The 22,261-nt window shown below is 35.7% G+C and overlaps 1 protein-coding gene across 36 annotated transcripts in view; it reads right to left on the bottom strand.

The window, feature by feature from the left end:
• The window catches only part of EIF4G3 (eukaryotic translation initiation factor 4 gamma 3), a 240,507-nt gene that overhangs the window by 133,535 nt on the left and 84,711 nt on the right, over positions 1-22,261 (bottom strand). For 14 of the 36 annotated variants that reach the window (XM_084874802.1, XM_084874781.1, XM_084874803.1 and 11 more), the window contains 3 exons: positions 6,919-7,014; positions 5,381-5,494; positions 1,905-1,937 (listed from right to left, as the gene is read on the bottom strand). In XM_084874802.1, the coding sequence (XP_084730928.1) occupies positions 1,905-1,937; positions 5,381-5,494; positions 6,919-6,948 (177 nt within the window). In that variant the 5' untranslated portion in view covers positions 6,949-7,014. The remainder of the gene's footprint in view (positions 1-1,904; positions 1,938-5,380; positions 5,495-6,918; positions 7,015-22,261) is intronic. The other 22 variants (XM_084874789.1, XM_084874793.1, XM_084874788.1 and 19 more) reach the window with 3 other exon arrangements.

The following is a 22,261-nucleotide window of genomic DNA, read 5'->3' as shown; positions in this document are numbered from 1 at the left end:
TAATATGCTAATTAGACCAAACAGCAGAACAACCCATTTGGACGACATTCCAGAGCTGGGACTACAAGGGCCAAGGCAGCTGGGGCTGTGAGGGCTGAGCCCCTTGCATGAATTTCATGCATCGGGCCTCTAATGTTATATATTTCCTTTTCACTGTTCAGAAAGGAAATATACCACAGTAAAAAAAAAAAAGCAGCCAGCTACTTGAGGTTTATATCCAAACCCAATGCTCTGGATATCTCCTGTATCTCAAGAACCTATGTTTAAGAGCTAAAGCTGGAAAGTAATTATTTTTCTTGCTAAATAATAAGTATATGCACACGCACAGTGTTATTTATTAGTTGAAACTTGCTATAATTTCACAAGCATCATCCTACAGCTAAATGAAAGACCAATCTGCCAATATTTTTTGAGTTATAAAATAACTCATCCTTTTCTCTCAAAGATTCCTTCAAGTTTTCTCCAGTTGTTGGAAATAAGGGAAGACAAATTGTTTCACAAGCCTTTACACTTAGAAGAAAGTTTAAAAAACAGATTTTCCCAAAGCTGTCTACTCATAAAGGCTTAAATACAACATCCCTATTTGAGGACCACTGCTATTGAACACAGATGATACAAATACCTAACATTGTATTAAGGAGCTCAAAAATCTTCTTTTTAATCAGTAGTTTCTTTTTACTCTGCTTCTTGAACAGATCTGCCTCAGGTTTCTCTGTCAAGAGTATCTGGCTTGACCCTTTAGACTAAATTTTAAGCCTTGCCTCTATAACCCTTGACTAAATTTTAAAAAATTGTAATCAATTTTCTTAAGAAATTATCTTTTTTTCATACAACCATCTCTGAATTCTCCTGCTAAGTACCTTTAACACCTTAGAATGTGCTTGGCTTTAAATTCTCTAAATTGGAAAGACTGTATTTTGAGAAATAGTGACTTATATTAGATCTCTGTTAGACAATAAAAAACCTCAATAATATCCCTTTACTCAAGTAAAATGAATTCTAAGGTATGATACCACAGCTAAATACTGGTAAATTGCTCTTATTTTATTAAACTATACTATGTTACATAACAACATTAAAAATAGCTACCAGATATTGACTGTTTACTTTGTGTCAGATGACTTAAGTATTTTATCTCTAATGTAGAAGGTATTTATCCTCATTTTACTTATGAGGAAACTGAAGGTTAGAACCCAGATCTATCAGATTCCAAAGCCTAGGCTCCTTCTACTATAGCAGAAGAAAATGTTTCAGAACACTCCATAAAAAGCAATTTGGGGGAGGGGTGGGGAGAATACCATGCAAGTCTTGTTCTTTCTCTCAAACCATACCCTGAAGTATATTAACTGCTAATAAATTAGCGTTACATTTTAAAATTTTAATTTATACAAATACTTTATTTAAAAGAACCAATAGGCTAAAAATATTAGAATTAAATAAAGTACCTATTTTCAATATATCCTAAGAATAAAGATATATTAATATTAATTTGTTATTAGGCCAAGGTTAGTAACTGAGGTTAAGGGCTTTTAGAAATATTAATGCTATTTTATAAACATCAGTACAAGTTACATCAGAATGTTAACAGAAAACCCTTAGAATGGTGCCTGTTCCATTTACTTAAATTTAAACTTAATCCACAAAATTTATAAAGGTTTATTATATCTAAACATTTTTAAAGTTCTCTAAATTCAGAGCAATTATTTTTTGTCATAAACAGAAGCAAATAGGTTTGTTTACAAAATATTGTGAAATGAGGACAAAAGGAACTGAGTTGGACTGAAGCTACTCTTGAAGAGAGTAGTTTGGGTGGTCCCGTGGAATGGCAGCATTCTGAGAGTCAGCAGCTACTAAAGCCCCACCTATTTGTTAAGGATGAGAGTCAAGGGGCAAGGGTACAGTACCTGATGATGGGCAGGTCGAGGCCCCGCTGCAAACTGAGAAAAGGAGGGAAAACAAACACAAAAGGAAAGGCACAAAGAGTCAGAAACACAACAAAAACCAAAATGTCACACAATATGCCAAAAGAAAAACAACCCACAAGAAAAAAAAGAACACAAACAGTCAAAGCTTTGCTGCAGGACAGTGACAGACAGGTACTAAGATTCAACAGGTTCACACCACTACTAGAAATAGTTTGCCATTTATCAGCTGGGAGAGAAACAGCTAAGCTGTTAGGCACAGGTAGGGCTGCTTCTCTGATTGGAATATTTTTTTTTAATCTAAAATTAAAAATAATTGAAACACTAAGTGGTTATATTAAGACAACTGTATGAAAAGTCAAGTGTGCTTATGCAACTGACATAGTTGGAGGGAATGAGAAATGCTTTTACGTTATAAGAAATAGCCAGGGGATAATTATACTGTCCAACAAGAAATAAAAAATGTAATAGGACTGATGTCAAATTTACTCAAGTTAAATGGGATATCTCACACATGAAATGGAAACTTTACTATCTTTCTTTATTTCATGGGAGTTAAAGAATAACATTTTATTTATACATATTAAATATATATTTATAGCTTATAAATATATATTTAAATATGTAAGTAATTATATGTTTAAGTGCAGTTAACTAGTAAAGTTTATAATACCAGGCATATTAAAGCACACAGCTAGTGAAGAACATCACTTTCCAACATGATTATATTATAAGCTCAAGAAGGAAAAGGAGTAAAAAGTCAAATCTCTCACTATTTATATACAACAGCACAACACTGTACATATGTACCCATTGCTATCTGATACTGAGAATAAATGCAAAAGAGAACAGAACTTCTCAGCCAACTCAGAGTACTTAAAAGCAGATAATACGTGCTTCAACTCCTACTCCTTCTAGCTTAGAATGGAAGAAAAAGCTTAGTCACCCATAAAAATTTAAATACTAAATCTCTATGATAAAATAATTCTTCATCAGAACAAAACTGGATTTCTAAAGTGATTTTACTAAAAAGAACAGAAAAATATTCGGGTACATATTGTCATGTACTGACTAATAATACATTAACTATTGAGATGTTAACCACCCTCTTTAATAGTGAAAAGAAAATACCTAGAAAGCAGTTCTGAATGCAAACCATACAGGATTTTTATTTACTACATTTAAGGAGTGAAATATATTTCTTCAGTTGTTTTATTTCCTATATAACCTTCCTCTGTCAGCTCATCATTATAGGTGAATTAGACTGAAGATTCATACCCAGAATTTAGTTATCTGGAAAAGTATTTGCAAGAGATTTGGAATTATTTTCCCAACTGTCATTATTTCGTATAAAAATATTCAAAAAATTCTAGAGAAGTACATGCCACAATGTAGGAGACAACTGAAGATAGCTCTATCAAGAATTCACCATAGAAATTAAAATGTCACCTATTGTTCAGATAATGACAAGTGTCGTAACACATTCTAAAGTTATTCAGCATAGCTCGATGGGTTCTCTATGACATATGATTAGAGTGTGTTAGGTAATCCATTATATTTACAAACCATCGTTTTTTTGAATGATGATAATGGCAGTTATAGTTCTTGCAGAGCATTTTCTCTTCAAAGAAACTGAGGTCTATAATTTGTTTTCCGATGATGAAAAGAAAACAGATCATACCTCAACTATGAACATAAAGTTTCAAGAATAGGCAATACCACCCATGTGGTATGAAAGTAGGGGATGGAAGTGAGATGTTTCTTAATGACACTTTGGAAGAAAACAGGAGGGAAGGACCATGTTAAACGATTGACCTGAGTTCAGCAGTACCTGTCTTATCACTGTTCCACAGAAAGGTCCCATTTCTAAGACTCTAAAATAAAGGTTGAAACTTTATATAATTCAAAAGTTCTAGTCAAAAGAGAACTTTCTATGAACAAGAGGAGTACCTTATTGAATTATACATATATATATTTTTTTAACCACAACTTAAGTTAGTGGGAAAGTACCCTAGTCTATTTTGCACTAGTCACCATTGGCTATTGAGTTTTTCATTTGAAATGACAATAGTCTTAATCCTATGGGTTACTGTAAGCAACAGAACAAACTGTAGTCGCTGCTGGCTTATATTAAAGAGAAACTTTGGTTTCTTTTTTTTCAGAGGGGTCTTTAAGATGGCGAGGACTGTATATATTAAGAAAAGCAGCCTTCTGTGAACCGGAATCCAATGTTAATGCCACCCACCACCCACCCACTCACTCACTCTTCTGTGCACAGTTGGTAACTGGGCATAGAAAACATAACACCGATGTAACTTTGGCACAAAATGTCAAAATAACCAAAGTAACAGGTTACTGCAAAAGCCAAACTGTCCACTTCTCCCGATTAAGCATTCCATAGCTTCACTATTTTGGAGGCTATTTAAAAGTCAACTACTATTTAAAGAGTTCCAGTACAACCAGAAAATGGAACAGATAAGTAGCTTATCCATATTGTTTTAGTTTTAAACAAGATATTCAACAATATGAATTTAACTAAGATACTAAGAAGTATCAAATAGAAATACAGGCACAAAGGTAACCTGAAGGAGGGAGGAGGGGCGGGCCTTGAAGCCAGTTGGATTGCAAAGGCAGCTGTCCAGGGAAGAACAGAGAAGCCTAAACCCTGCAATTGCCAATGGCCCATTAATGCAGAAATAGAATGGAGTAAGCTTTAGCTGCTCTGCAAAGCCACAGGAAGGGTCCCTTCTTTGGTGCAACAGCTTACCTCTCCTCACCAGTTGGGACAGCTGTGGGATGGATGAGACTAGACTATGGCAACTTGGGATGTAAAAAGAAAATGCAATCCTGCCAAATTTCATATCCCAGACTTCACCCTCCCAGCAACCAACACAAATGAAATAAAGAAAGCTGGACCCAAAACAACAAGCAAGAGTAGTCTGGGGTCTGCTAGTCTTGCACTTGTTTTGGGGTATATGTAATGGGATGTTATGGGTGTGGTTTTTAGTAATGTAGGTGGTAATGGTCACTAGCAGAGCGGATGGCAAAAACTGCATAGAGGACAGTATTTGAAGAGTTTATGACCACAGAAAAATGGCTGACAACTACAGACAATTTCCCCATTGATATTTGATTATAAAATGGAAAGAGGGAAAAAAGAAGCCTTAAATTTTGTCTTTTAAAATAAAATTTATATAAAAGGGATATCCCTCTTCAAGTTTAAAATAAAGAAAAATCTATACTCCAAATTATTCCTGTCTAATTCCCAATAGAGAAGACCCACCCAATTTGTTATTCTTTCCCCACTGTGCCTGGCAGGAACTGCCACGCGGAGTGAGACTTTCGAGAGGAAGAATCAATGTATTTCCGTTAATCAGCCAATCAATGGATGTGGTCAAAAATAACGAGTGCCAGAGGCACCGCTGCCTGCAAGAAGTACAGTTTGTTATATTGCTTACAATGCAGTATTTTATCCAGCCTCTTCCAGCCAAGGACCTGTAAACGGGAGTCTGTTCCAAAACCTTCCTCCTCTTCCAGTTGTCTGAGCAATGCACTGGCACTGTCCTGCTGGGCTGTCAAAAAAACTGGTTTAGAGATGCAGCTCTTCAGTCAGGTTTTGCGCCAGTTCTAACCATGTAAATTTAAATCTTTTCCCCCAATATCACAAGAGGGGGCTAGAAGTAAAGAGGGCCATGGAATTCTTTGCAATAAGAGCTTACCATAACGTTCCATGTTTCATGATCAGAACCCAGGTCTACCTAAATTAATTTGGTGAGATCTCAGGCCCACTCCAAGCAGTCAAGTGTCCACATCCCCCAAGGCACTTTCAGAACAAAACTTGCATCAGACATCTTATTGACTATTTCAGCAAGTAAATAAAATAAGTAAGTAAAATTAAATAAATAAAAAGAGACAAGCAAACAGGCAACTAGGACCAAAGTCCCACCTCTTTAGAATGGTTCCTCCACCCCCTGGGGAGAACCAGGATCTAAGAATGGGTATTGGGGAAGAGGGCAATAGGGAAGAGGAAAATAGGAAGAGAGTAAGAAAGAGATTACATTTTGGTCACACTATGCTCCCCTAGTTCTCTGAGCAATTCTTTCATACATTTCAGCAATTCTTTCATACATGTCAGCATTAAATGCATGCATAAACTAAATGAACAGAAGCTAATGCAATGAAATATTCCTGTACTACAAGCAAAAAAGCAAGGGTGGGGAACAAAAGAGGGTCCCTGTATCTGGAGAAAAACACAGAGCAGAGGTACAAGGAGGGATGTGAGATACAGAGTGAGATGTTACAAAAGCACCTTCTAGCAAAAGCTGATCATGCAGGGCATGAAACGACGTTCTAAGGAATGGACAGCGGAAACTACTGTATTCTCTTGTGAAGCAAAGGATGAACCCTGAGTAAATCCGCAATCTTTGCAAAACTTATTGCAATCCATGTAGAGGATGAGCAAGGAGGATGACAGCATTTACATTTGTACAATTTATTTACCGTTTTTAAAAAATGAATACACCGTTGGTGATGTCATGCATATGTCCACACTGTCAAATGGTTTGAACTGATCTAGTAACACCAATTCAGAAGCTCTTCCAAAACAACTGGAATTTGAGCCTAATTAATGAAATTTATTTTACTTTAAAATATGATGCCTTCCTCTTCTCCTGAATTTTGAATAGTAGTACAGCTAACAAATTAAAAACAGAAATAAACTTGAATGCAACTGGAATTTTTTTAAAAATCATGCCACTGAAAAGTAAAAGATAAAAAGTTCCATTCTTTCTTTTTCTTAATAAATTGAAATCATTCACATAGCAAAGAGTTTGAAAAATGTAATGCTAACCAATATAATAAAAATAACAACAACGATAATAAATTTTCTTTGGGACAAATTTCCCAAAGTAAAAATATTAGCCAAAGGAACCCAAGCTACTGCAAGCACAAACTTAGGTGGAGAATTCTTTTCTACAACAAGCTTCTGCTTACTTACCGGAGAACGGGTTTGAGGTTGCGAATTCATTGTCTGAGGGGCTTGAGGGTATACCAACGTGGTTGGGCCTGCATTCTGTCCAGAGGGATAAGGGGTCTGTCAAAGAATGGCAAGAATAATATCATATTTTGAATAAATACGGCAAATTCAGTGTTAAAAATATTTATAAAACTATTTATTAATGTGGTTTACAAATTTACTTTTTAAACTTATCTTTATCATAACATCCAGAAATCCAGAACCAATGCAGCTTTTAGGGAGTACCTTAAACCTCCTGATATGTAGGTGCGATTATTTGATACCATGAGTATAGATAGCACTCACTCTCAATTTATCTCTTTCTGAAATGGACAGCCCATCCACAAATAGAATTAAACATGGCTGAGGAAACTTGTTCCTTCTGTGGGGAGCTTTCCAAAGTGCCTATTAGCAAAAGCAGCCACTGAGGAAGACATCCCAGAGCCAAATGAGCAGTTCACTCAGTTTTAACCTCTATAGTACTGCTATTCTCTCCCACTGGTTACATCATAACTCTTTTATAGAACCCCATATAAACTACAATCATTAAGAACTTTAGAAAAAAGCCTGAAATAAGTGGTAATAGAATACATATTAACTACAAGTTTTCTGAAAATAAGAACCTAAGTTTTTCATTATGAATCCATGTTAAATGCAGTTTCATCAAAATGCAAGGCGTATTATCTGATGACAGCCATACATAGAAGTGATTCCTTTTTTTATAAGGAATCAGTGCAAGGGCCCAGTGCAAGAATACGTACAATCAGGGCCAATCGGGGCTGGATCAGCTGGGGGAAGGGAACGCAGGAAATTGGCCACCAGCCCTGCCTCAGATCAGGGCCTAATGGGAGCCAGGCCAGTGGGAGGAGGGGGACCAATTGAGAGCAGGGCCAGTTGGGGGGAGGGGGCCGTGGGAGGTTGGCTGGCCAGCTCCGCCCCTGATCAGGCCAGTTGGCTGGCCACAGTGAGAGTCACAGTGATAAGTCATTCTGGTCGCTTGACTTTTATATATATAGATGTGACTGTTTCATTAGCAATGTAAGTTTTAAAAGGGGCACTGATAAAGAATTTTGCCAATAGTTCACTCAGCTTCCTCTCAGAGCATTTTTCCATTGTGGCTAGTTTTAGAAAGTTCTTAGGAATGATGATTTGTATTGCTGGTGCAAGCAGTGCACCTGTGAAAGAAGCTTCTATGCTTTTCATCTCTACTCTGAATCTAATGACATGATTAACCAAATTTAGCGAATTAAGTTATTCTGGAATAACTTGCTTAATATAGTTTTGTTGAAAAATATTGCAAAAACTTGAATGGGAACAGCCTATAAATGTGTTTCATCTCATCAAATACATAGAGAACTATGGATAGATCAAGGTAATATCATTTCAGTACTCATTAAACATTTTGTTTGTACTTCCCCTTTTTGGATACTTTCTAAGTTACCACATTTACTTCTCCAAGGACATATGTATGAATATTTTATATTTACATGCAATCCAATTCACTGTCTACCTTTAAAAGAGTCATATACCTCATTTTCATTATTACTTTTATGTTTCAATGAACACTCTCAACTCATGATCACTTTTTATTAACTGGATAGATAAAAACACAATAACAAAAACAATGAGCAAATGATGTTTACTGACAGACTGTTAACAAAATGCCAGTGAAGATGAGCCAGTCAAAACAGACCTTGTGTTACATACATAACCTTTACGTTCAGAATAACTAAATAAAAAACAGTGATTTGAACAATTAAAGATAAAAATCCAAGGATGAATTTCATGACAAGAACAATGTAGTACCTTGTCATGTAAAACAGATGTGACAGTTTTCAAATCATGGACATGTGAAAAAAATTTACAAGGGTTTTCAATTTTCATAATACAATACAATGAACTTAAGCCAACAAAAATAATTACAACAGAAACATTTATATAGCTCTTACTGTATTTCAGCACTATTCTAAGTATTTCACATACAACTCAGAGGTGAAGGTTATTTCTCCTGTTTTAAGAATCTTCCTTCACCGTAAGTAAATACTACCATAAAGACTAAGTTCAATACTAGGCATGTGTAGCATACACACACAAATCTAACTGAAATAAACTGCCACAATCTTTCAAAAAGATATTAGGTAATACTTACCAAATTTTAAATAAGCTTATCCCTTTGACTCCACAATTCCATTTCAAGGAATTTACCCTACAGATATACTTATAATGGAATGGGGAGGGAGGAACAAAACAGGAAACTGAATTTCCATTTTAAGGGAGAGGTAAAAGTATGCTATATTTAATCAATGTGAGAAGATGGTACAATTTTTAAAATAATGAGGTCTACAGACACTATCATGGAAAGATATCTGTAACATTGAATGACATAGCAAATCACAGAACTATTAATTATAAAATCAACCTAGTTGTAAAATGTTTTGGTATATGCATACAGTATACTCATAAAGATAAAATGTCTTAGGAAGGTACATGGCAAATTTAATGCTGGCTACTTCAGAGAAATGGAAATTGGAAGGGGAGAGTATAGATCACAACTTAAAGGTTTTATTTTGTACACTTTTGAATTGTGTATTTTTTTCCCTTTTCATGGACCTAAAAACTGATTATTTTATAATAAAAATATAGTGAAGATAAAATGTCTTTCAGCTTTCCCTTCAAATATTATAAATAGGCAAAGCAAACAAGAAAATATAGGAGGTCCGTATTTTGCAAAGCTCTAAATATTTTTGAAACAAATGAAATGTCATCTCATAAATCACAATGAAAATTAAATCAATAATATTTTTTGAACACAAAGAAGACACCATGGCTCTATAGCAGCAGTTCTCAACCTGTGGGTTGGAACCACTAGCAGGGTCGCCTAAGACCATTGGAAAACACAGACATTTACATTACGATTCATAACAGTAGCAAAATTACAGTTATGAAGTAGCAACGAAAATAGTGTTATGGTTGGGGGTCACCACAACATGAGGAACTGTATTAAAGGGTTGCGGCATTAGAAAGGTGGAGAACCACTGCACTAGAGCCAGTGCACCCAGTTTACAGCTTCAGACCACAATGAAGTACCGCCCAACCACCTCCACAAATGATACACTCAAAGGGCAAACTCAGGGGACACCAGAGCCCCGCTGAAGTCAGAACTGCTCCAAGGGGTAGGCCCCTGCACAGCTGAGCATCCATCTTGGTTGCAGCCAGTCCTAAGGGACAATTGGCCAAGTCCCCAAATACTGAAAGGTGTGGCTATTTTTTCAAATGTTAAATTATCAACAGAAGATTACAAGGCATACAAAGAGACCAGTTGTAGGCCCATTTAAAGGAACAAAATAAATCTCTAGAAATCAACTTCAAGATACAGAAATTGTAAACTAAAAAGAAAAAGAAAAGAAAAACACAACCACTAAATTTTAAATTTTCACTAGAGGTGTTTAACAGCAGATTTTAATGGGCAAAAGAAAGAATCAGTGACCTTGGAGAGAGAACGCCTTAATTATCAAGTCTGAGAAGCAAAAAAAAAAAAAAAAAAAAAATGGGGGGTGTGGGGGGGGGGGCGAGAGAGAAGTGAAGAGAGCCATAAGGAATTGTGCATTATGGAAAAAGAGAGAGAAAATGAGACAGAAAGCTTATTTGAAAAAATAATAACTAAAATTATCCAAGGACATCCAAATATAAGAAGCTCAATAAATTCCAAGTGAGAAACATTACAAAACTTTTCAAAGAAAAAACAACTGTCAGATGAGAATTTGATACTTCACAAAATATTCTTCAAAAACAAGGGAGAAATTTTCAGATAAATAAAATCTCAGGGAGTTCCTTACAAGACTTGCCCTTCAATAATGCCCTTAAAGTGGAAATAAAAGGGCACCAGACAGTAACTAGAAGCCATATAAAAATATAAAATTATCCAGTAAAGGTAAATACATAAGCAAATATAAAAACCTATATTATTTTAATGTGGAGTTATAACTCACTTTTATTATTTTATACAATTTAATAGACAAAACATAAAAATAACTATAAATCTATGTTGGTGGATACACAGTATATAAAGATGAAATGTGACACCAATAACTAAGTGGGTGGAGGCAAAGATAAAAAGAAGTAGAATATTTGTAAGCAATTGAAGTGAACTTGTTAACAGTTTAAAAAGGAGTGTTACACATAATCCCCATAGTAATCAAACAAAAAAAATCTCTAGAATATTTACAAAAGGAAATGAGAAAGGAATCAAAACATGTCACTACAAAAACTCAACTAAATACAAAGGAAGGCAGTAAGAGAGAAGACTTTTAAGGATTTTTTAAAATATTCACTCTAGACCTAGGAGGACACACACAGGTGAAAGTAAAAAGAAGAGAAATATTCCATACAAATAGTAACCAAAAAGAACGCAGAGGTGGCTGTACTGATATCAGACAAAATATACTTTAAGTCAAAAATTATTAGAAGAGACAAAGAAGGACACTATAATACATCATTGACAGAATTAAAGAGCAAAATAGTTCTATAATAATCTTCAGAGACTTCAATGTCCCATTTTCAATAATGGATATAACCAGACAGATCAATAAGGAAACAGTGGAGTTAAATATATTATAGACCCATTGGACCTAAAAAACACAAACAAAACACACTATCCAATAACAGTAGAATATGTTTTTTAATTCTCACCTGAGGATATGTCTTTACTGATTTTTTTTAGAGAGAGCACAGGGGTGCAGGGGTGAGAGAGAGAGAAACATCAATGTGAGAAACACATAGATTAGTTGCTTTCCAGAAGAGCCCTGAATGGGGATTGAACCTGCAACCTAAGTATGTGCCCTGACTGGGAATCAAACCCACAACCTTTTGATGCATGCTCTAACTAACTGAGCCATCCAACCAGGGCTTTATTTTCTTCTTAGGTACACCTAGAACATTCTCCAAGACAGACCAGGTGTTTGACCACAAAATAAGTCACAATGAATCTTAAAAATGATCTTTTCTGATCACAATGGAATGAAATCAATAGCAGGTAGAACATACACAAAGATATGAAAATTAAACAGCACACTCTTAAATAACCAATGACTGGGTCAAAGGAGAAATCGCTTTCATGAAAATGAAAAGACAATATACCAAAACTTATGAAATGCAAAAACTAACAACAATCATCATTTAGCAGCCTGCATCAAATACAATGTCTTTTATGTATTTCAGCAAAGGGGAAAACCTAGTTATCTTTTATTTCCAAAAAAGGAGCGTACAAAGCAGAATCAGATCCAAGCAGAATACCTCACAGAGCAAGAGGTGTTATTAAAAAAAAACCAATGTCTCCCCACCACCATCACATCATCAGGAAACACTATAAATGACCAGAGGAAAGAGAAACAATCCCTCTACTACCGAGGAAAATACTGTTTTTGCATGTCAATTAAAGTTCGGTGGGATATTTGATCCAGCTGCCAATCTGCCAAGAACTGGATAACTATTCTTTCTTTCCCTAAATCTGAATTCATCTCCTGGGGAAGAGCTGAGTTCACATGAAATCCTTTTCTTCTGAACTTCAGGTTTTCAGGCCCAGCCAATTTTAACACTTAGAAATGCTCAACTTGTTATTTATCTACTAGAGGTCTGTAGCACAAAATTCGTGCATGGGGGGTAGGGAGTATCCCTCAGCCTAGCCTGCACCCTCTTCAATCTGGGACCTCTTAAGGGATGTCTGACTGCCTCATCCTGCATCCCTCTCACAATCCAGGACCGCTGGTTCCTAACCCCCAGCCTGCCTGCCTGCCTGATTACCCCTAACTGTTTCTGCCTGCCAGCCTGATCACCCCCTAACTGCTCCCCTGCCTGCCTGATCGCCCCCAACAGCCCTCCCCTGCTGGCCTGATTACCCACAAACTGCCCTCCTCTGCCTCAACCTGCCTCCTCTGCTGGGCCCCACCTCCGCTGTGTGCATGGCCATCTCGTGACAATGTTAGGGAGTGATGACCACCTAGGCTATGATTAGTATAGATTAGGATAAAGACAGGTATGAGATCGCATAGAACTAGTACAATTGGAATCACTCAAATGTTGTTAAGGCCAGGTCCCATTTATGCACTTTAATATACCGTTCCAGATTTATTAAATTCATAATCTCTGCACCAACTATAAAGATGCCAAAAAAAAGAAACCCCAAAAAATATTCTAACAGGGTAAAATTAAAAATAAAAACTTAAATCCTCTCAGATTAACTTAAGTTTTGAAACAGAATGAAACAAATTAATACAGTGCAATAACTATTTAATGCAAGTCACTTTTTCAACAACCATCAAAAGGTATATATTTCCCAATTTATATATAGCATCAACCACTGTAAGTAATATAATTCTACAGACTTGGAATAATCAAATATTGCCACTTCATTAAACATTATATAAACAGAACTCTGGCATTTACTTCTTAATAAATGCAGTTTTCCATTCCCTTTCAAAATATGTCAGACAAGTCCATTTGTTGCATGTGTTGCACCTCAAAGAGTAAGAACACTCAAATGTCAAAAAGAATAAATCACTGTGATTCAATGCCTCCCAGACAAATGAGATTATGACTATTAAATATACTCAGGGTTCTAAGTGCTTTCTCTTTCAGAGAAAAGAATATAAATAGGTACACAGGGGAATAATAATCCTATTTTAACACACTGAAAGACTCAATTACAGGACACAGTGGTACAAACCTTGAGTACAAAGTGAGTAAATCAAGAAAATCAGGGTAAAACTATTACTATTAAATTAAATAATAACATAAATCCAACAAATATTTAGTATTAATATTTTCATTTCAAAGAGCATTTGCTATAACCTCACAAAAAGGAAAAAATGTAACTGTATAAAATTTTTTTTAATATATTTTATTGATTTTGTACAGAGAGGAAGGGAGAGAGATAGAGGGTTAGAAACATCGATGAGAGAGAGACATCGATCAGCTGCCTCTTGCACACCCGCTACTGGAGATATGCCCGCAACCAAGGTACATGCCCTTGACTGGAATCGAACCCGGGACCCTTCAGTCCCCAAGCCGACGCTCTATCCATTGAGCCAAACGGGTTTCGGCATGTGTAAAATTTTCGTACATAAAATACCTCAATGAAGGTCCTGATGCATCCAAAGTGTGTATCTGTCCAGAATACAAGCTAAAATGTAATGATGCAGAATTATCTTCTGTATAATTTAAAGGCTATCTTCTTTACCTAACCTTTTATTTAAATACCAAAGCTTTTTTTATATTGAAGGAAGTGAAATAGTATTTGCCAACTATGTATTCAAAGTTATCTGTAAGGGAAAAACCCTTGTCAATAGGTCTTCATTGTGATTTTCCATCTATCTTACGATGCTAAATGAAATAAGAAAACAAAAATGCCCCACAAACTATTTTTAGATCATCAGTGAGCTGGTTAAATAAACATTATGCTTGCTATGTAATGTGACTCCCCTAGTACTTACTCTGCTGAGAATAAACAGACATCATACACACTCAATCACATGAGACAGGTTTAGAAAACAGCTGAGTCACCCACCAATGGGCTTTCTGCTCACAGTCACTGGAAATTCCTGCCTCACCACAACACTTGGCTGCTTCTCCAGTTCCTCCTAATGAGTTACAGTTCCCTGAATCCTTTCCCTCAATAACACCAACCAATTTTATGATAAAGTTCACTGAGGCATCACATGGTTTTCCCATGACCCCAACCAACACATCAAGTGTTCATAATAATAAAAAAAAAAAATGACGACGAGCAAAAACAGGAGGCTGATTCGTCTGGCAAACTTCCTCTCAATAGGCCAAGTGTACTTTGGAGAAAAACACATCTCTCCAAATGATCTAAAGTGAAGGCAGCTATCCATACAGCTTATGCTTTTACTGATGACGAATACATCCCCTCCCCCACGCAAAGCAACTAGAAATGAATGACAGGGTCTATGCTCTTGGCTTCTACACAAATAACAAGGCCTCAAAGAAAACTGGTTTAGATTGTCTTTCCTTTGAGGATGTTGATCAGTAGTATCTTCAATAGAAAACATTAGGAATACAAAAACTTTTCACTCAAACTAGAATGAAATAAACCCTCAAACCATTCATTATTTAAAATACAGCAATTAAATAATCCTATCTTTTTCAACATTGACTAGAAGTGCTGGAAATAAAGTTGAAAAAGACACAGTTCTTATGCTCAGAGATTTACAATTAACCTAACTCAACTTGAATAGACTATAGAAAATGCTATGAGGAGTGTGAATAAAATGTCAAGAAGCAAAGCAAACTTTAATTATTCCTGGAAGAAGATATCCAGAGAGCCTCCAGAGGTTAACAGTTCAACAAAAGACAGATGGGTGAGCTGGCAGTCAGTCAGACACATGAGGAGAGGGACACTATATATATGCAAAACAAAGAGTAAAACAGAAGCACAAAGACCTAGAAAAGTGGGACATGTCTGTCTTAACCCTGAACAGGTTAATAAGGCCATAGCATATGGGTGGGTGAGGCAGAGTAAGGTCATAGAATCAGATTAGGGCCAGACTAACAACATGTGTCAAGATAATTAAATGACTGTACATTGAAAGGACCCTTGTGAAATACTAAACCAAGGAAACGATATCATTAGATTTGTTTAATAAAAAGAACTATTACAATAATATCAAGTCCTGGAGAAGAGACCTGTGTCAAAATACCAGTTAGGGACTACTGACAGTGTAGGTACATGATGGTAAGGGTTTGGTCTACCCGCCACAATGAGTCTAGACAATGGAGGAAGATTTGAGTTTGTATATTGAAATAGCAGTACTTTCTGAGCAATGAGCTATCAGGGATAAGGGCCAAAAATGACTGGGCTTAGGCCACCTTATATATTATTTTCCAGCTACAATGGCCTTACCTATTTCCCTCAAATACACCAAATTTATTTTCTCTTAATGTTTTTGTATTAGCTGTTTATTCTGCTTTAAATTAAAAAGTGATAAATTCAATTGTATTATGTCAAGTTTTAACTGTCAAAGAAAACCCCAAGTACAAAAGTGGAGAGTACAGTTGATCCAACAACATGGGATTGAATGAACAGGACCTTTATACATGAATTTTTAAAATATTTTTAAATTGATTTCAGAAAGGAAGGGAGAATGAGACAGAGGCAGAAACATTAATGATGAGAGAGAATCGCCTATCAGCTGAACTCCACATGCCAAATTTATTTTTTCAATAAATTCTTTAACTGCACTTTCTTTTTCTTATGATTTTTTTTTTTTATTCTTTGTTGATTAAGGTATCACGTATGTCTCCCCTCCCAGCATATGCCCTCACCCCCCTATAATGTCTGTGTCCATTGTTTATGCTTATATGCATGGATACAAGTCCTTTGGTTCATCTTATGCTTTTCTTAATACTTTTTTTCTCTAGTTTACTTTAAGAATACAGTATATAGCCCTAGCCAGATTAGCTCAGTGGATAGAGAACTGAAGGGTCCCAGTTCGATTCTGGCCAAGGGCACATGCCTGGGTTGCGGGCTTGATTCCCAGGAGGCGGGTGTGCAGGAGGCAGCCGATCAATGATTCTCTCTCAACATTGATGTTTCTATCTCTTTCTCCTTCTCCCTTCTTCTCTGAAATCAATAAAGAAATATATTTTTTAAAGTTAAAAAATACAGTATATAATACATATATAAAATGTGTTAATCCACTGATTATGACTTTTAATAATTATAAAGGCAGTGTTTATTAGCATACTTTCACTTTCAAAAGTGAGCTATCAACTGTTAAAGTATGTACGTATTTCTTGGGACTCTCTCTGTATATAGGGTCTATACTGTCCATGTTTTCAGGCATCCATTAGGGGTCTTGGAATGTATCCCCAGAAGATAAAGGGGCCTACTGCATTCTCTCAAGCTGAACTATACTTTTTTAATAAGATTATATATTTCCTAATAATTTTTAAACAGTAGGGGCTTTAAAAAAACTAAGGAGCCCAGCTGGTATGGCTCATTGCCAGGAGGTCACAGTTCAATTCCTGATCATGGCACATGCCTGGGTTGAGGGCTCAATCCCCAGTAGGGGGCTTGCAGGAGGCAGTCCATCAATGACTCTCTCTCAAGACTGTTATTTCTCTCTCTCCCTCTCCCTTACTCTCTCTGAAATCAATAAAAACAAACAAACAAAAAGTAAGCAGAAAGATTAAAAATGCATTTGAAATGTGGTAGCAGAGCTACCACACTGCATGTAACTTCAGGAGCTGTATGTGCTGGTACAGTGTATATCGCCTGTAGGGCTGTTGGTGGCCAACTTGTTGCAGGTGAAAACACAATGCAGGATATAACTGGAAGTTGGTTCAAGATGATTAATAGAATTACAATTAGCTAACTACAGCTTAGTATAGCTTAGTTTAGCTGTACTAAGAAATCATAAAATGTTTATAGAGCCCATCAACACAGGTATTTGAATTTCTATATCAGAACCCTTCATCCTGGGAGCCAGAATAGAGGAAAACATCTCTAGATTAGACTGGTTCAGGAATGGGTATTGGCAAAATACAGAAATCCTATCTAATAAAGAGGTAATATGCAAATTGACCATCACTCCAACTCACAAGATGGCTGCCCCATGTGGTCAAAATTGGCGAGCCCATGTGGACACAAGATGGCCGCCACAAGATGGCCAGCAGGGGAGCGTTGTTGGGGGTGACCAGACCTACAGGGAAGGGCAGTTGGGGGCAACCAGACCAGCAGAGGAGCAGTTAGGCATTGATCAGGCTGGCAGGGGTGGTTATGAGGTGATCAGGCTGGCAGGCAGAAGCATTGTCCAACAAACATTTATTGAGCATTCACAGCACCTGCCAGGGGCCTTTACATCTGTTATTTGATTTGATCCTCACACCAACCACCCTATTACTTCCACTTAATAAATGGCAAGGTTTAACTTGGAGGAAGGTTTAACTTATCCCAAACTTCATAATCCATAAGTGGTAAAACTGGGATTCACAACCAAGTCTCTATTTAAAAAGAAAAAACCACAATTTTACTTTTTATAACCTAGTTTTATAGCAACTGAGAATTCTTTTCCATGGTTTATAGTTTGGATATAGAGCTCTTTGCCTCAGAAAAAATATGGGAAGACTGTATGATCAATCTCTTATTTTTAAGTTAGACCGTGGTCGGCAAACTGTAGCTCGTGAGCCACAAGCGGCTCTTTGGCCCCTTGAGTGTGGCTCTTACACAAAATACCACGGCCTGGGCGAGTCTATTTGGAAGAATTGGCGTTAGAAGTTTAAGTTTAAAAAACTTGGCTCTGGTGACTACTGAATTAGATCAATAAAGAGAAAATCTTTCTGGGATTTTATCGCAGTTCAATTGTTGCGCTGTAATTGAAGTTTCTTCAAAAAGTACTCCAGTAGAGAGGTTATTCATTTTGAATGGAATTTTTTCAACACCAGAGATACGACTGCTAGAAAATTAAAAGGGTTGTATTTTAAATGTTATCGAACACAAATACTGCTTTTACTTAATTGTGGCTTTTGGACAAGTTTAGGTGAATGTTTTAGGCAATTCAACCATTCATTATAAATCATAATACATATTTTATTTGCATTAGGCCCATCCAATTACTCTTACTCTGTTACCTCAAAAACAGATACTTAATGAGCATCACTCTACATAAACTAAAGTGTATTTTAATATCATTCATCACCCATCTCAATAGCTGTACTTGTCATTCCACTCTTTTTATCAATCCAACTCTAAAAATATTTACCATAATAAACAGAATTCTAGAATGAGACAAAAATTTGACAAGTAAACTGATTGCACATCATACTCTGTTAACTGAAATACTTCGTACAAAAAAATGATGAACCTTTCTCTCTCATACTAGATTTTAAAAAATACCCTAACATATAAAATCAGTAACTCAAGGACAGCATTTCTTCTACCTAACTGCCATGATTCTACATAAAAGCTTATTTGTGGATTATATCCTGAAAATATTCAGAACAGAAAATTAGATCACCTGTGCAGAAAAGGTAGTAAGTTCTATATTCAAATAGCACCAGACTGTTTCTAGATAACTTAGTCTCTGCCATGGTATCCTGACAGAAGACTTTTCTGGCTTAGGAATCCAAACTTAATTGTTTAATTCATGACAGCTTGAACATTAAGATTCCCAGACCCTTCCTCAAAATAAGACTTCCTCAGAACAAGTTCTCTGTAAATGCAACAATAGAGTATTTGGCTCCTTTTTTAGTTAAGCTTGTACCTGTAAAATAAACTTTTACTAAACTGTACAAAAAAAATTAGCAATACCAGTCAGAAAACTCTGTTTTAGTCAAATAAAGCACTGTTCAAACAGACCCAAAGTAATGCTTTAGGAAAATTTCACGTATAGCTATTTTATCCATGCAAGATTTAAGAATTTACTTATGGTTGAGGCACTGTACTAATTACATGGGGGCTGAAAAAGCCATTTTAAAGAATTTGAAAATCACTGTACTATGACTTTAAATCTAGAAAGATTTAAATTGTATTAAAGTCAAAGACACCTGCAACCAACACGCTCTTACTAAGCTTGTATTAGAAGGGTCAATTATAGCCCGGCTGGTGTGGCTCAGTGGGTGAGCATTGACCAAGAACCAAGAGGTCACAGTTCTATTCCCGATCAGGTCACAGGGCAGGTTTTGGGCTCAATCCCCAGTGTGGGGTGTGCAAGAGGCAGACAATCAATGATTCTCTCTCATCATTGATGTTTCCATCTCTCTCTCCCTCTCTATTCATCTCTGAAACCAACAAAAATATATTTTAAAATAATATTATTTCTAAATGTTTCCAAAATCAGATTCTCCCACCACTGACTGTCCCTTATTTGTTCAAGAGCTATTATTTTTTATGAGAATTTGTCATTCTGATTATTACAGCATTAGATCTACTTTTAGAGCATTGTTTACAGCACTAGCTTAACATTGCATGTGATAGAAATAGTATGAGATTGTCTTTTTCAAAGACCTTCTAAAAATTGCCTTTCTTCAAGAAATCTGTATTCCTTACGTTTTTTGGAGTAAATAAAGCAGAACACAAAGAACTGGTGAAGGGTGTCTTTTGTATGCAGCCAGTTTTTTTTATTGCTTTCATCTTTTCTACCAGTTGCACAAAGTAATATAATCCCGTTTTCTAACACAAACCTCAACAGTGTTTTCCCCTCCTTTGGTTTTATACTTCCTAATTTCATTGTTACTGAAGTTAAAAGATAGTAACTCTCAAAACCAAACAGTAATGCCTTCTAATCCTTGATACTTACTTGCTTTGCCATTGCCAGCCTCCATTCCTCTTGCTACACCCTTCCCTTCTTAAATGTTGCCAAATGTTTATGTAAATAAGATCAGCTGCTCCTGAGTCATCACTTCAGTATCCAACTTCTCTAACTCCCAATGTGCACTTTGGTATATATTCTTGACATGAACCCTTAACAGTCTTTGGAATTTCTTGGTGTCTTTTTGGACATGGTAGGTGGACTCCCCGTGATTTTTCTCACTCAGCTGGGGTTGTTATTGGCAGGTGTTGATCACATATTTCTATAACTCCAATCAATATGGACTGTCCTCTTGGTAACTTAAGACTTTTTTCTCTAAACCTGCTACTGTTTTCTAAAAGGATAAAATTTCCATGTGTTTAAAATTTTTAAAGTGGAGAAGTGACACAATAGTTACTTTATGCTGCATTTGGTATAATGAAATAACTGCTGATTTGGCGATGGTTTCTTGGATATGACACCAAAGGTGTAGACAATGAGAGAAAAAACAGATAAATAAGACTTCATTCAAAATTAAGAACTTCTGTGTAAATGAAAATATCAACAGAGTGAGAAAGCAATTGAGATGCAAAATATATAAAAAAAACTCCTAACTCAATAATTAAATTAATCCAATTAAAAAGTGGGCAAAGAACTCAAACACACAAATGGCCAATTAGCACATAAAGTGATGCTCAACACACTAATCATAAGTGACATGCAAATGTTTTACACACACATGCACGCATATGCATTTTCTGATACCATCAAGTTTGCTATTACCAAAAGTAGCATTCTGTTGAAGACACAAATTGGCCAATTCTGATATAAAATGCTATTTGTCATTAATTTCTAATGATAGCATTTTCTACTTTGATTTTATCTTTAAGCCAAGAGTTTAAGTTTCCAAATCAATAGATTTTAGTATTCATATTTTTTATTCATGTATTATGTTTAAGATAATGAAAATTAAATTCAATAAAATAAGTTATAAGCTTGATTTACTTTTTAAAACAGTAATTATATTCTATAAAGTTTCAGTGTAAACATAACTGCAATTTTATTAAGTTCTAATTCTGTAGAGGTATATTCAGAAAATATAAGAATTTAACATTCTTCTCTATAGTCTAACATACGATCAAGTTCTATAAATGCTCCTTGTGTATTTCAAAAAAGGGCCTACTTAAATGAGAAAATTACTAAAACAAAGTTTTAATTACTTTAAATTACCCATAGCCTTTTAAATCTTTTATCTTTGTTGAATAACAAGTTCTCTTTATATTTTTAAAGTATGGTAATTATGATTTTCAAATTACTATTTTTTTCGTTGAATATGTATAAAATTCCTTTTCTTTCTTTTTTTTTTTTTTGATTGAGGATATTTTCCCCATTAATTCTAAAGATAGTGGAAGGGAGGAGGAGAGAGTCAGACAGACAAATCAATTGGCTGCCTCCCATATCACCATGGGCCAATCGTGGACAGGGAACAGACCTATAACCTAGGCACGTGTCCTTGACCAGAAATTGAACCCATGACCCACAAGCATATCGAACTCACAGCTGGTGGGCATGTGGCCCACAGGCCACTAGTTTGACATGCTTGCCTCTAAACACAGCAATGCAAACCAGGGAAAATTTCTTTTTTCATATACATATGCTTGTGCTAATTTATATATTCATATAAAACAAGTTTACTATTATTGTCACTTATCTATATCAGGTTGGTAAACAATGGCCTTTGGCATGTGTTCTTATAAGGCCAGCTAAGAAAGGATTTTACATATTAAAAGAGTTAAATAATGAAGAATATGCAAAGGATAATCAGGCCCACAAAACCCAAAATACTTGGTCTTTATATAGTTAGTTTGCTGATCTATGTCAGAGATTGGCAATTTTTTGTTCTCTAAATGTCAAGATAATGTTTTAGGTTTTGTAGACCATACAATCTCTAGGTAGTAAAAATGCAACACTTCAACACTTAGGTAGTAAAAAAGCAAAATTCATAATTAATTTAATATGGC

This window comes from Pipistrellus hanaki, assembly GCF_964339955.1.
Source record: "Pipistrellus hanaki genome assembly, chromosome: 2".
Classification (NCBI taxonomy): Eukaryota; Metazoa; Chordata; class Mammalia; order Chiroptera; family Vespertilionidae; genus Pipistrellus; species Pipistrellus hanaki.
This window is presented reverse-complemented; position numbering and strand designations above follow the sequence as displayed.